Here is a 15,306-nt window from a genome sequence, read left to right on the forward strand (position 1 = left end):
TGATTCTCCTCTCACATGTTTGACAGTAATGTAACTGCACTACTTTCAAGTTGAGTTACTCATGATTTATGCTGGTGGAAGTGAGATCTGGATAAGACCAACACACATTAACTGACATCTTCCATGGACTCCAGGTGTAAATTACCCCAATTTATACTCTTATGGCCATAAAACAACGTAACATATGCCAATTTGCACATGACGTATGAACTTGCCCCACACAGTGCTGTAACCAGGAGTCTCAGCAATTTGTGGTGTGGAGGAAGTTAGTCAAGGAAGACTGGAGGTTATGAAAGGGGGAAATTTCTGGGTAGAGAAGGAAGGGGATGGGTCAGGGTGACAAGTACAGAAGCCCAGAGCTGCTTATATATAGAGGAAGCTTCCTACTAGCTTACCCATTGCTGTTCCTTTCATATCTTCACTCCAGGGACCAGTTGTCATCCATTGCAACATGTGGGCAAAGGTATTGCTTTCTTTTTCTGCATTTTAAGTTTGTGTCTTCATTTTAACCTTTTGTATCTTTGCTGTACATTCTTCAGTAGGCTCCTGTGGGGCCTGTAGTTCATCTGCTTTAGGTTACATATGTTCTTCAACAAAGAAAAGAAAAGAAAAGAAAAGAGGGAGAAAATCACACAGATTTGATACACAAAAGTGTATTCCTTCTTTGTTCCATCAATATATTAGCCAGAGTGAATCCTGTTATTCGGAGACATGGATTTCTGAGAAGACAGTGGGTAAGGGGAGTAATCAGGGAGCTGTGGCTGTTGGAGGATTTTGCTCTGTTGGTGTATTGGGGAATTCTGCTCAACAGAATGATTTAATCATTGTGCTATAAATTAGACCCATCTTGGAAAACAAGGAACCCAAATCAGAACTATTTTTTGCAGCATTATATTTTACCTTTCCTTTTTAAAGTATTTTTAGTGACTTTAATTCTTGGGGAAGGTACCAGGTTGACAGTCTGGTGAATGAAGTATGGTATTTATTCTCAAAACATCTGGTCCCCACAGACAGCAGCAATGGAAGCCCATCCACAACACCCTCACATTATCAGTCCTGTTCTGGAAAGAACACCTCGAGGGCTGAAAAGTCTCTGTGCATTTTATCACTGGCCTTTTCTACTCAGACTGACCAACAGGGTCTCAATTCCTACCAGCTGTCATGGTGGTTTCTGTGATACAGACAATTGGCCTCCAAGATCTGGACTGATAATACCAAACTAGTTTCACATCTATCTGGTAGTTATAGCCCCCGTTGCCATAGTATTTGAGCACCTTGCTGTCTTTAATGCATTTATCCTTACAATACCCTTGTGAGGTAAGGAAGTGCTATTCATCCCTATTTTACAGATGGGGAACTGAAGCACAGAGAGACTAAGGCCCAATTTTTTAAAGGTATTGAGCTGTTGCTCTGCTTGGCATTACAAGGTCTAAGTGACTTAGAATTTACAACCCTGGCTGCAGTATAGACATACCCTAATTCAGGCAGCCATGTGTGCACTAGCTTCCATCAAGCCAGCACACTAAAAATAGCACTCTATCTGTGGCCGTGTGGACACCCAGGTATAGGAGGAACCATGGAGAGCATCTGTCCCTCCAATAAAGTGCATAATTTCAGAACTATTGATACCACTATGAAAAGTATATATCGTAATGTGAAAATTTCTGTCTGAAGTACTGTAATAGCATTGAGATGCTATTGACCCAGTGGCTCATGGTGACCAGCTGCACCTCCATGCCAAGATCTCTTGTATCACCCAAGGTTCTATCCTCACCCCAATCCAAGTTAACATTGTGGGGAGATTGTGAGGTGTCACTGATTTCAGTGCCAGCAATAGTTGGATGAAGCCAATCTCTGCTTGGCACATTGAAGGAAATGCAAACAACTCCCACTTCTCCCAGTGCTAGAACCAGATTAACTACCGAATTAAGACTGAAACTAAACCTGGGCAACATAGAGGTGATGGGCTGGAAGCTCCACTCTGCTTATGCAGTGCAAAGTGAACTCAAACAGCCCAGAGAAACCCTATGGAGAATTCTCAAGGTGTAGGGAGAATCTCCATCTGGTATAAAGCAGGCAGAGGGGGCTTTGCTGTCTCCTGCACAGGCTCCACCATCCACTAGTGACACTTCCTCCATCAAAGCTGCATTGTCTGGCGTAAATGGAGGAGGGGCCATGTTGTGGGCAAGGAGAGGGTGTATTGGGTGAGGGCTGGTAAGGTGTAGGTCAAAGGGGACGAAGGGGTCAGGTGAGGAGGTATGCTGGAGTGAGGTGCTGTTGTATCTGATTCTCTGTTACTCCCCCTGCAGCCTTAAGTTATGCCAGGGTTAGACAGATTAACTGAAATCAAAATCAGGGAGCTGACATCAGATCACTGTCAGCTCTCACAGTCTATCCTGCACCTGAGCTTTACTTGGACACAGGGGAGAACTGAACCCATTGCTGGGATGGGGAAGAGGGGATATTTTGAAGAGCCAGCCAACATCATAATCTCACCCTCAATTGAAAAGTCTGCCCTAAAGATGGCAAGATGGTACGCAACCCTACGGACTCTCTGTTATTAGATGCACAAAGACCAACAAATAGTAGAAATTCCTCCTTCCATCTAAAACTAGCCAAGAAATTATGTCCTAGTTTGACAGATGCAGACTTGACCACAGTGATCTATGCAATCACAACTGGTACTCTTAACCACTGTGGTGCACTGAGAATGAAAGCAGGGGTCTCATCACTTGAAGGATTACATTTCTATTTCTTCTCCATAACTTCCCCACAATAAAACCCACCACCCAATAAAAATAACTAATTAAAGGATATGAAAAGCACAAGGTGGATGAGGTAATATCTTTTATTTGACCAACTTCTGTTGGTGGAAGAGACAAGCTTTTGAACTCCACAGAGCTCTGCAAAACTTTCACAAACAGAAGTTGGTCTAATACCTCCCCCGACCTTTCCGCTTCCATCCTGGGACATACATACTTACAACAACACTGCAAAAATACATTGAAGTATGACAATGAGAGAAGGAAGCAAGAGTGGGTGTTGAAAGGAGATGGAGAAAGAGAAATAAACATATTCCCATATGCTTACTGGAAAAGAGGGGAAGTGAATCAAAACTCAACTAACTTAAACCTTCCGTTGACTTTATGTAATTTGTGTAAATCAGTCATCTACAGAGTGATGGAGGCAATATAAATTATTGGTGAGTAAAGCCAGAACATTAAAAGTCCCATATTTTAGACTTGAAAGAATAAAAGCAAAACAATTTAGTAGAAATAAAATGTTGCAGATTTTTAATGTTTTCTTTTAAATTAAGACCTCTATTTTTTCCCCAGACCGTCACTGAAAATTTTGCTAATGTTATCCATGGTCTGAATGCGAGCCACCTGACAGATCTAGTCATTCAGAGAAGCAAACGGATGATCCTGGATACTCTGGGAGTGGGGTTGCTGGGTACCAGCACGGATGTCTTCCACAAAGTTACACAATACAGTAAAGTAAGATGCTTGAACTTCACATTATAGAAAAGTTGTAGCTAAAAGAAAATTGAGGAAAAAGTAAATTTAAGATATGAAGGAAAAATTCCCAGAGCTCCATTAGATGGTGGAATAGTTCCCTTGGAGGTAGAGAAGCTCCATTGCTTGAGTTACTTAAACTTACGCTGGGCAAAGCACTAGAAAGTATGCTGTATGGTAAATCCCCTCAGAGCAAGCAGAGCATAGACTAGCTAACCTACCAGGTCCTTTCTCTCACATCTGAGATTCTAGGAAAGATATTAGCAAAACAAACAATATTAAGAAGACAGTTCTACAATGTTATAATGCACAGGATACAGGAATATTAAATACACAACATTGTTAAAGTCATTTCTACTATATAATATACTGCTATATAGAAACTTTGGCTCTGGTTTCCCTGCAATCTCCTGTCCTTTACACAAGGGAAACTCTTTGCACTTCAGTGGTGTTAGGATATAGATATTCAGGCCTGTCTGTAACGGCCTATACTCTAATAATTTAGGTGTATTCTTATCACTTGGCTAGTTAGAGGTATAAAAGAAAGAATCAAAATCACTGTCTGCCAGTGTAAGGGCCTTCTCTTACTGTGACAGTCTGAGGCCCTGTTCTTAGGCTAAGGCCTTTGGCTAAGCAACAGAGGCAGCCATAAGCTGTGAAGCCACCGGTCACCTCCTCACATTCCAAACTAGTCACATTGAAATAAGGTGCTATTGGGCTGTTAGTAATACAATCCTGTCCTGATAGTGCCTATCACCTCCAGAGAAAGGGAAGTGCCTAGAAAATGTAAAAGGAAACTTAGTTTGATAGCATCCTGTCTGGCAAGAACTCATTTATCAATAGCTGGGATGTGAAATCCTCACTTCTGTATTGTTTTGTCATTATAGTTCCCACTTTGCTATTGTTTGTCTGTATAATCTCTGTCTGGTTCTGTGATTGTTCCTGTCTGCTGTATAATTTATTTTGCTAGGTGTAAACTAATTAAGGTGGTGGGATATAATTGGTTACATAATCATGTTACAATATGTTAGGATTGGTTAGTTAAATTTCAGGAAAATGATTAGTTAAGGTATAGCTAAGCAGAACTCAAGTTTTACTATATAGTCTGCAGTCAGTCAGGAAGTGGGTGTGGGTGTGGGGGGGGGGGGAAATGGGAACAGGGAATGGGGGTGGGGAAATTGGAATCATGTTTTGCTAAAGGGGGAAAAGGGAACAGGGAATGGGGGGGTGAATTGGAATCATGTTTTGCTAAAGGGGAAAATGGGAATAGGGAATGGGGGGGGGGAATTGGAATCATGATTTGCTAAAGGGGGAAATGGGAACAGGGAATGGGGGTGGGGAAATTGGAATCATGTTTAACTAAGGGCAGGAATGGGAACAGGGCCACAGGTAAGGCTCTGTGGTATCAGAGCTGGGAAGGGGGACACTAAGGAAGGAAACTGGAATCATGCTTGCTGGAAGTTCTCCCCAATAAACTTTGAATTGTTTGCGCCTTTGGACTTTGGGTATTGTTGCTCTCTGTTCATGCGAGAAAGACCAGGGAAGTAAGTGGGTGAAGGAATAAGCCCCCTAACAAGTGGTATCATTCCTGGAATAAATGAGAGGTTGTTTGGGCCCATTGTTTTATTTTAGAAAACCATGGTGGGTTGGGATTGTGTTCCAGAAGTCTGTGTGCAGAGAGGATCCTCCCAAGCTGACTGGGACTTAGCTGCCTCTCTGGCACTTTGTCCTTTCCTTGATTCCCATGGTGGCCTTTCTGGTGGTTCAGGGATCCATGTAGGGGGAGGGTCAGGGACATGATGGGCCAAGGGTGGTGTGGGTGTTCCAGAAGCAGGAGGCCATACATTGTTCACCCCAGCATCCAGGGAAGATTGCAAGGAAAAGCCTGAATCTCCCATTTTTTCCAGAGACTCTCTGCAAGGGGGGAATGTCTTTCAAGGGGATGGGGAAAGACCCTGGGAGTTGTGGCTGGTGGACCTTGATGGAGGAGATACCAATGACTAGAGATGCTATGGAGGCACAAAACTTACATACTGATGGCCTTGCCCTTCTGCTGATCCCCTGAGATCTACAGGGTAGAGGGGTGGGTCCCATGGTTTAGTTTGCAGAACAGCAAACTTTCTCACCACACCTCCTGACTGAACACGGTAGTGGAGTCACAATGTGAAGTTCTTGGGGCTTTCCTCTCCCATGAGAGGGTTCAAATTCAGTCCCAAAAAGTCAGATTCTGATGTTAGTTACAGCAGCATGGATGCAGATTAACTACATTACTAAAACTAACTCCATTACCAAAATACTCTGTTACCTTCAAGGAAATTACTCTGCATGTACACTGGTGTTAGTGTGATCAGAATCTGGCCCTGTGTTTCTGCACCCTTTGGTTATTCTGATTACTCCACTGATTTAATCTCAACAGCTGGTAAAGATAATTGCCTTGTAAATAATGAAAACAGTAAGAGTGAGGCACAATGTATTGTCTTATGTTTGAGTTCAGTATTTTACATTAAATGATATCAAATTACTCCCAGATCTACCATTCAGATGCATCCAGCACGGTTTGGGGTCACTCGGATTTCAGACTTCCTCCTCTGTATGCAGCTTTTGTGAACGGAGTAGCTGTAAGAAACATCTTCTCTCTCTATTCTACATCTGCTTTTATATGCTATATGCAGTGATATTTTATATTTATTTTCACTACATTTGTTAATTTACTTCATCCTTATTATTAATAATAATAATATACAGCATTTTGCATCAACATCTAGGCAAAACAGGAGCTTTTCTGGAGTTAGGACTGATGCCAGATTTACAGCCATATAAAACTCTCCTAGACTGTCCTACCAATGTGCCTCAACTTTATTCCGGGGACCAATTTTTAAGGGTGAAATAGGATAGTTCATTGTCCATCTTATGGCACTTGTACTGTAGTAGTATGTAGGGGCCATAATCAAAGGTGAGGGCCCCATTGTGCTAGGCACTGTACTTACATGTCTCACAAAAAAATCTAGCTCCCACTGATTTCAATGTGACCCAGATTTCATACACAGCAGGCAATAATATAGAAAGACATACACACACACAGTATCATAGCAATCACAAATAGATGCAAGAATATATTCTACTCTTTAGTCACACATATTGAGAAAAACCATACATTTTGTACTTGCTCCGTTTTATCAATAAAGTCATGATTGGCTCCTCAGAAATTTAGCCCAAATTCAGACCCAATCTGAAGTCAATGGCATTCCACCCACTTACACCAGATTTGAGTTAGACCTATTTTGAATTATGCAAAGCTAGTGAAGGTGCCAATCTGGGGAAATGCTATATTAGGAATGCTCAAACTAGTGTGACAATGAGGTCATAAGTCAAATCAGACCTCTCATTTCAAATGGAGGAAAAATTATTTTTGACATGACACTTAGCACCCCTAATGGTCTAGAAGGTATTCAAGTATGACAGTTAATACATTCAGAATGTCCAAATCCTATATACGATAATTCCTTCATTCATCACGGTCATAGGTCAAACACAAGACCGCGCTGAACATCAAAGGAAAATTGCTTTACCAGTAGCATAAGGCATAACCTTCAGCTCCCATTAGGACAGGATGTTTTCATAGCTGACCTCAAAACTATTCAAGGTAGGAACAGTGTCTACTTCTGTTTGTACAGCATGAAACACAACAAGGACCTGACAGGCTCTCTGCATTACCATAATGATAGGTGACATTGCTAGTGAGCCCTGTATTTAGATTGTCTGATATATTCCATTATAAAAGATTCTTGCCACCTTTCTTGAGATGGGCTAACACATACTTTGTGTGCAGCAGGCCTTTGGAATGTGGCAAGGTAATAGTCTGTAAGCAAGAAAAGTGTCTTTTGTCCCTTTAATTCCGTCCAGGTTTTGCAGAGATATAAACTGTTAAAAACATCCCTTCCCTGTGGGGCTCAAGTTTCGAAGGGAAAAATTTGGCAGCCTGCCAGAATGACAACTGAAGACACAAACATTCTAAAGTACAGGACTCATGATGCCGCTAAAGCAGCAGAAACTGTACCTGGAAACACCTGTGAGCTTCCAGGGCAGCTGGAGTGGGGTTGAGGAACCAGCCCAGACTGCATTGGACCCCTCCCCCCCCCCCACCCCAAATGCTCCATGGGTGCAGCACATGACCCCACGGGGCCAGTGGCCATCCTAACTCTGGGATAACAGCCTTCTCCTGGTACCAGCTGTTGGTCAAGAGGTAGAAATCTGTTGTGAGGGGCTGAAACCCCACTGATGATACAAGTTGGGGAGGTGGCTACGGTTACACATAACAGGTTTTTTTCACCTTTTCCTTTTCCCAGAAGCTAAGCGATTACATAGAAAAAGCTACATTGTTTAGAATGCAAAGCCAAGCACTTGTGAGCTAGGAGATGCCAGTTTACAGTTGCCCATGCCATTTTAATTCTAGCCCTTGTTCATAAACATGACACAGTCTTTTATTGCATGGTCACATATTATTCTCCTACAAGAACTCTGCCTCCTTTGGAGCACAGAATGGATGCGCAAAGGGGCAGAAATACGATTGGACAGGCAACTGTAAATCTGACATTTCCTAACTTTCAAGTGTTTTGAAACTGAAAACATTCTTTTGGTACGTAATATAAATATTACATAAATAATGTCTGCATTCATAAGCCTACTTCTGTTGTCACTTAGGGCTGGTCTACACTAGAAACATTTTACCAGCATAGCTATGTCAGTTAGGGTTGTGAGTTTTTATAGCTATACCAGTATAAGCTCTAGTGTGCAGGCAGTTATATGTAGAGCCCTTGCTTTACGAATATACCTAATTTCACTTCCTGAACCAAAATAAGCTATGCCAGTATAAGTAATTTTATACCAGTATAACTGTGCCCTCGCAAGGATTTTTTTTTCTGCTTAAATAATATCCATATATTTAAAACGGCAAAGCTTTCTAGAGTAGACAAGCTTTTAGAGTTACACTGCTTTAAAGCTGGTGAAACTGAGATCTGAATCAAGCCCCCTCTCTGCAAAGTATATATTATAATATTCTAATTTTTCATTATCATTTTTGTGCATACCTCAATAAAAAGAAAGCATAAGTAAAAATAAAGATTATCCTGAATGAAAATTAAATTCTTCAACGTTTATTTATATGTAGTTAAAATCTTTTCATTTGGGATTAGTTGATCTTGTCAAGGCAGACAATGAATCTCTGATTACAAATCGAGGCCTTTCTCTTTGCCACAAGGTTCACTCAATGGATTTTGATGATACATGGCATCCAGCCACACACCCATCTGGGGCTGTGCTTCCTGCTCTGTTTGCTCTATCAGAAGTCCTGCCTCAAAAGCAAAAATTCTCTGGCCTTGACATGCTCTTAGCTTTCAATGTAGGGATTGAAGTACAAGGAAGATTGATGCGCTTTTCCAACGAAGCCAGCAATGTTCCAAAAAGGTATGTAAAGGATATTTGAAATATAGTATTTGGGTCGAATGGAGGTGCTATATTTATTCATTTTTTAATATAATTAAGATTAAGAGGTAAAAGCAATGCTCATTTCCAATCTCCAATTACTCTGTCAGAAACCTCTCCAGAACTGCCTTTTTGTGACACTTTTTTCAAAGTCTGAATAAATTAATTTCTTTCATAGTTAGAGACAATTGGTCACTATCATCTGTTCCACTTCAGGTTTCAAAGTCATGAAAGTTGTACAGCTAATCTCATTTTCTATGTGGTTCCATCCAGAAATTCAAAAACAAGAATTGAAGCCAATCTTTAAAAACAAAACAAAAAAACCATTCCATTGTAATTTTTGCCTTTTAGCACAATAAATGGCATTGTCTTTTTAGTGTGGGGGTACTGTTTGCTCTGCAGTCAGTGGGACATTTAAAAAGACTCTATTAGCCTTTATATTGATTCAAAATAGTGAAAAGAGAACAATGCCCTAAGGGGAAAAATCTCAGACGGCCAGTTTTAATCGGACATCGGAATGCATCTGATCAGATCTTAATATGCAAACAGAAGACCATCGGTTGCTCCCACAAATGAAGATTCACCTCTCCCAAGCACAAACCTTGGGCTCAGTATAATCCCAGAGCAAACAGGCTATAGACTGAAGATAGCCTCAAAGCAGTTCAGGAACAAAAAATCCCCTCCACCAGGATGTACACTTTGCTGTTGCTACCACAGCCTTAGAGTTCTCTTGCTGCTTACTACATATGGAGTAGGGGAGTTAGTGATGTATCACAAAGGGCCACATTCACACAGGTACTTAGGTGTTGGCCCTATGCACTGGGCTATTGATATTCTGGACATCGGTGGACACACTTTTTCGTGAGAGATCCGAGCCTGTAGGCATGTTCTGAGAATGCCTACAGGATTGGACCTCCTTGGCAAGATTGGATAGAAGGACAGACCTGGTTTGAGAAGTCTGCTTCAGGGCCCTGGGGCCTCTGCTTGCACTAGAGCACCATGCAGCTAATTAGCTGTTGGTGGTGTTGGCTGGCTTTTCACATGCCTGCCAGTGGAAATTCAGATGCCTGCAACGTAAGTTGGCATTAGAGCAGAGTTTTTTTGAGAATGCCAGTGGTCCTTAATTTTGGTTATATGCTTAAAGAGGCAGCTAGCCACCTCAGTACCTTTGTGAATCTAGTCTAAAGCCATTAAGCCTGTCCTAAAGACTTTGTGCTCTTCCGCCCCACAACAGAACTGCACTCCTTCCACCATGTTTGGAGGTTCTGAAGAGCTTTGTCTCTGCCTTAATTATAATAATATACAGCATTTTGGGTCAACATCTAGGCAAAACAGGAGTTTTTCCAGAGTTAGGACTACCAGACTGGACCCTGAGCTTTTAAATATATGCTGATTTATGGTCTGATCCAACTCCCACTAACGTCAAAAAGAGTTGGATGAGGCGCTTACAGTGAGTTCTTTCCTAAAATTCATGTCTCTCTCTCTGAAATCTGGTAATGAAGAGCATTTTTTTTTTGTTTTCTCAGGTTTCATCCACCAACTGTGGTTGGTACCATGGGGAGTGCAGCAGCTACTGCTAAATTGTTAGCCCTTGATCAGTTTAAATGTAAAGCAGCTTTGGCTGTTGCTGCTTCTTATGCAGGTGCCCCAATGGCTAATGCAGCAACACAAACCAAACCCCTCCACACTGGCAATGCAGCTAGGCATGGCCTGGAAGCAGCTTGCTTAGCGTCACTGGGTCTTCAAGGAAACAAACAGATCTTGGACATGGAGTCAGGGTTGGGTGCCTTTTATACAGATTATACCCCCCGGTTTCTGCCAACTTTACAATCTTATTCCTGGCTCTTGGATCAACAAGACGTGGCCATCAAGCGCTTTCCCGCTCATCTCGGAACACACTGGGTGGCAGATGCAGTCTCTTCACTGAGGAAGCACCTTGTGGAGAGTGATGAGTCAGTCCCCATTAGTAGAATTAAGAAAATTGTTGTCAAAGTCCCAGATGTTAGATATGTGAACAGACCTTTCCCTAACTCTGAACACGAAGCCCGGCATTCTTTCCAGTTTGCTGCATGCACTGCTCTGCTGGATGGCAGCATCTCTGTTCAGTCATTCAGTGATCAGAACATTTCTAGGCCAGAGTTAAAGGAACTGCTCAGCAAAACCAAGCTAGAGCATCCTGCCGATAACAAGCCTAGCTTTGAGAACCTTTATTGTGAGGTGAATGTCACTCTTCAGGATGGCAAGGTGTTTCGTGAACACTGCGATACATTCTATGGACATTGGAGGAAACCTTTGAGTACAGATGATCTGAAGAAAAAGTTTCACTCCAATGCTTCCAGTGTGCTCTCAGTGGAAGCTACGGAAGGCATTATAGAGACTGTGGAGAATTTAGAAAAAGTAGAAGACTGTTCTGTGTTAAGTGCATTTCTAAAAGGGACACAGTCAACCAAAGTACTTTCAAAAATGTGCTTACCTTGAAAAATAATTGACATTTATTGACTTACATCCTCATAGCTACTTCTTTGCGCTTAAAATGAATCAGGAATCGAAAACTCCTATCATATTGCACTCCTGTAACACGAGCAGCATTTTAAGTCCAGTATTGTGGCTCTAGTTACAAAGATTGTGTTCTGCTGTAGCTGTGCCGTGCCACGGCCTGGAAGGAAGATCCTGTGCTGGCAGTTCCCCCGGATCATCCTTATACCATTACTACAGGAGTGTTGTCTGCAGGCTCCACCAAGTACCACTGCTGCCGTGGGATTCCTGCTACCAACTTCTCTGCTATGCTGGTGCCAGAAACAAAAGCCTCTTCCTAAATATCCTGCTTATATTAGAGGATTGGGTAGTGCAGACCTGAATTTTGGAGGGATAGGGCAGTCACTGCTTCTGGGAGGGAAGCAGTTGAAAGGTCAGATAGAGAATAAGCAGTTTATAGCTAATATATGTAAAAATTCTATCTACGCTAAAAGAAAAACCCAAGGCACCAAAGTTGTAGTGCTTGGTATTCTCCAAGAAACATCCCAACTTCCCCATCAAACTTGGTCTTGTATAAGCTGGGTTGACAATCACACCAATGGTAAACAATACGATCCTTTTTGTTTCCACAGTTGGCTGCTCTAAAAACATAAGGACTCACTCTTGACAATCTGTTTCCTACCGTAGCCGAAAATTACACTTGTTCCAGTTGTGTGGCACTGGCTCTTTGTAACTCTGAGGTTGCCTTCACTATATCTTCCCTAACATCAGTCAAGTCACATTCCTCCAGCCACAATGTAGCTGACCCGACATGTTAAGGAATGTAGCCTGAGGATGCTTCCCTTGTTATTCACTGTCAGTACATAGGACTTGCATCGTTGACATGGACTGTCTAACCTGTCGTTCCAGGAAAGTTTTAGAGGGGGTTTTCACTTTTAAAAGAACTCAATCAAGATTTAAATAATATTTTTAAATTAACATAACACTGCTGCTAACACATCCTTGCACATTTTACACTGAAGTCTATCAAATCAGATTTGTCTTTCTCCAGTACAGAAAGGTATATTTTAAGTCAGTAATTGTGACATTGCAGGCAGACGAATAATATCTTGGTTCATGTGCTTTACCGTGGAAGCCACATGCACCATTTGTCTTCTGCTTTAAGGGACTAATTTTCCATTTGAGGATCTAAAAATAGGCATTTAGAGCCATATTTAGGCACCTGTAATAGCATTTGGGTCTAGATTGCTTATTTAGGTGCCTATGTTTTAAAATCAGGCTAGTTTAGGAGGAATGTTTGATATGCTGTTCACATTACTGTTACATCTTCAAAAGTTGTGGATGTTAATGTGTCTGGAGTGATATAACTTTTAAAAAGCTGTAGCTATTTGTATAATTTTACTAAGAATAAGACTTTCTGTGATGTTTCAATTTTGTACATGAGCTGTTTGTTCATAGGAGCAGATCTCTTCCACCCCTCAGCCACTTTCATATCCAGGCTGCATGGATCACTCACAATGTTATGCCTTTTGGGATTAATAAAAGCCTGTGTTTAAGTACATTTTGTTATGTTAGACGGAGGCCTTTCAGCATAACCACTGCCACACTGGAATCCAATCATTTATTATACTGAAAGAATGATCAGCTTCTGTATCTACAGGCAGCTCAGCTAGACGAGTGACTTCTGCAGGGCAGAATACAAATGGTTGTTAGAGTGCACATCACTAGTTACATAAGCCTGGATCCATAAAGGGACTTAGGTACTGCAACAGTGAGTGTTGTGGCACCTTTTAGGCACCTAGAAAAAATCACAGGAACAACACTGTGATCCACAAAGCCTAAGGTGGGCACCTGGGCTCCCCATACAATGAACCGAGGGAGAGAAGAACCTTAGAATGCAAGCCTTAAAAGCCAGCACACCAGGCTAAGCTAGGCAAGATGGCAACTAGAGGTATGACCTAAGCCCCTCCTCTCTGATGGAAGCCTCTATCTCTGCTTAGTAACCCACACACAGGAACATGTCTCCTGGAACAGGGTGGCTTTGGTGCCCAAGCAGTTTCTTGAAGGAATGAGAGAGGTGCCTGCTTTGCTGGAAGAGGCTGCAGAAGCATCTCCCACCTTGTAACTCAGTGGTTAGAGTGCTTACCTGGTTCAATTGCCCCCTCTCTGCCATGGGGAGAAAGGATACCTGTGTTCAAATCCTACTTTCCAATAGAGCGCTCTAAGCATCTGAGGTGTAGGATATTCTGCTGGGGGGCTATTGTTACAGCTTCAGGGTAACTGCACCTGTGTGACCCCTCTGTCTCCGGAAGGGACCCACATAAGATTTCTAGCTCCCACCTCTCTCCACCCTGCTCATGGTTTTAAAGCTACACAGCTCCCTATCTCATACCATGATGTCCCCAGCAAGCCACTCTGCTTAAGGGCCAGTGCGTGTGTGTTGCTTTCTCTCTGAGGGCTATGAACAGGTTACAAGTGACCACACTGCTCCTTCTAAGCAAGTACCTTTGTCCTTAAGGGAAAAGGATTACAGAGAAAATTATTAAACAAAAGAAGTTTCTATACACATGCTAAAAGCTTACTAGAGGTTACCAATCTGTTTTATGGGTGCTTAGAAGGCCAAAAGCCTTCCAATCCTTCTGCAAAGGTTGGGGCCCTTAGACAGAAGGTCCTGTCCATTTGCTGGATCAGCAAAAAGGTTCTGAGTCTGCCTAAGCACGGCCTTTTTAAGGAAAAAGCCCTTTCTTCAGTTTCCTAGACTCTGGGAGCCCAGCTTGAACAAGTATCGGTGAACCTCTACCAGGAGGTACTACCTTCTGGAGTGTCTATAATGTGAGTGATTCACCTTAATCTCCCCCTCCAACACACACTCTCTCTGTCCCTGAGGGAGCTGCAGTGACTCTCCTTCCAGAGAGTAAAACACAAATAATCCCTGGCCCACAGTACTAAAATATACACCCCCGTTCCTCCCAAAGATACTGCATGTAGTTGCAACACCTGTCACAGGGTTCCTTCCATCTCTCTGTGGATAAATAATGAATGAGTAATTGCAGCAGGGGGAATAGATCTTGGCTCTCCCATGGCCCAGCTGCACACCCCTACCTCCAGGCTACAGAGTTATTCTGTCGCTTCTTCTGTGGCCCAATGACTTTTCCACTGGATAAATAAGTAAAGTATTTATTCACACAGGGGAAAAGTCATTGGAGCAGAGAGGGGTGGTTAGGGAACCCACATGGGAGGTGGGCAACCTAGAGTCCAGTCCCTCTGTCCAATCACTCTTTCGATATTTATCCAAAACAGCTTTAACATGAGATTGAGGGAGATCCACATCAGAATAGCTCAGTGATTAGAGCACTCTCCTCTTCGAGAGGAGACTCCCATTCAAATACTTTCTTCCCATCAGGCACAGGGGAAAATTGAACCTTTGTCTCCCATGTCCCAGGCAAGCATTTTAACCACTGGGTTAAACTTGTAAGGTGGGCACTACCATCTCCTCCTGTGAAAGGTGCTGATCTGGTAGGTGGCCTCCCAGCACACCTGCTGGCTTGGCCCTGCCCATGAGATGGGCATCACATGCCTATCTTCCCTAATTAGTGGATTACTCTAGGGCTTAGGCTAGAGATAGACATAGGCACCGACTCTGTGAGTGCTCTGGCAGCTCCCCAACCTGCCCCAGCTCACCTCTGCCTCTGCTCTGCCTCCTCCCCGAGCATGCCGCCACAGCCTGCTTCTCCCCCTCCCTCCCAGCGCTTGTGCCGCAAAACAGCTGTTTCCCACAGCAAGTGCTGAGGGGGGAGGAGGAACACAGCACACTCGGGGAAAGAGGTGGGGCTGG

General features: G+C 42.7%; 1 protein-coding gene across 2 annotated transcripts; it reads left to right on the top strand.

Moving 5' to 3' along the window:
- Nucleotides 1-357: 357 nt before the first annotated feature.
- On the top strand, nt 358-15,170 carry ACOD1 (aconitate decarboxylase 1). Of its 2 annotated transcripts, XM_007058170.4 has the most exons (5): nt 358-463; nt 3,336-3,497; nt 6,044-6,133; nt 8,773-8,978; nt 10,523-15,170. In XM_007058170.4, the coding sequence occupies exons 1-5, from the start codon at nt 452-454 to the stop codon at nt 11,472-11,474; spliced, it is 1,422 nt and encodes a 473-aa protein (XP_007058232.1). In that variant the 5' UTR covers nt 358-451; the 3' UTR covers nt 11,475-15,170. The 2 variants fall into 2 exon arrangements, with proteins under 2 accessions (XP_007058232.1, XP_037751325.1); XM_037895397.2 differs by lacking the exon at nt 3,336-3,497 and having other exon boundaries at nt 415-463.
- Nucleotides 15,171-15,306: the final 136 nt, after the last annotated feature.

The sequence above is a fragment of the Chelonia mydas genome, chromosome 1 (assembly GCF_015237465.2).
Source record: "Chelonia mydas isolate rCheMyd1 chromosome 1, rCheMyd1.pri.v2, whole genome shotgun sequence".
In the NCBI taxonomy this organism is placed as follows: domain Eukaryota; kingdom Metazoa; phylum Chordata; order Testudines; family Cheloniidae; genus Chelonia; species Chelonia mydas.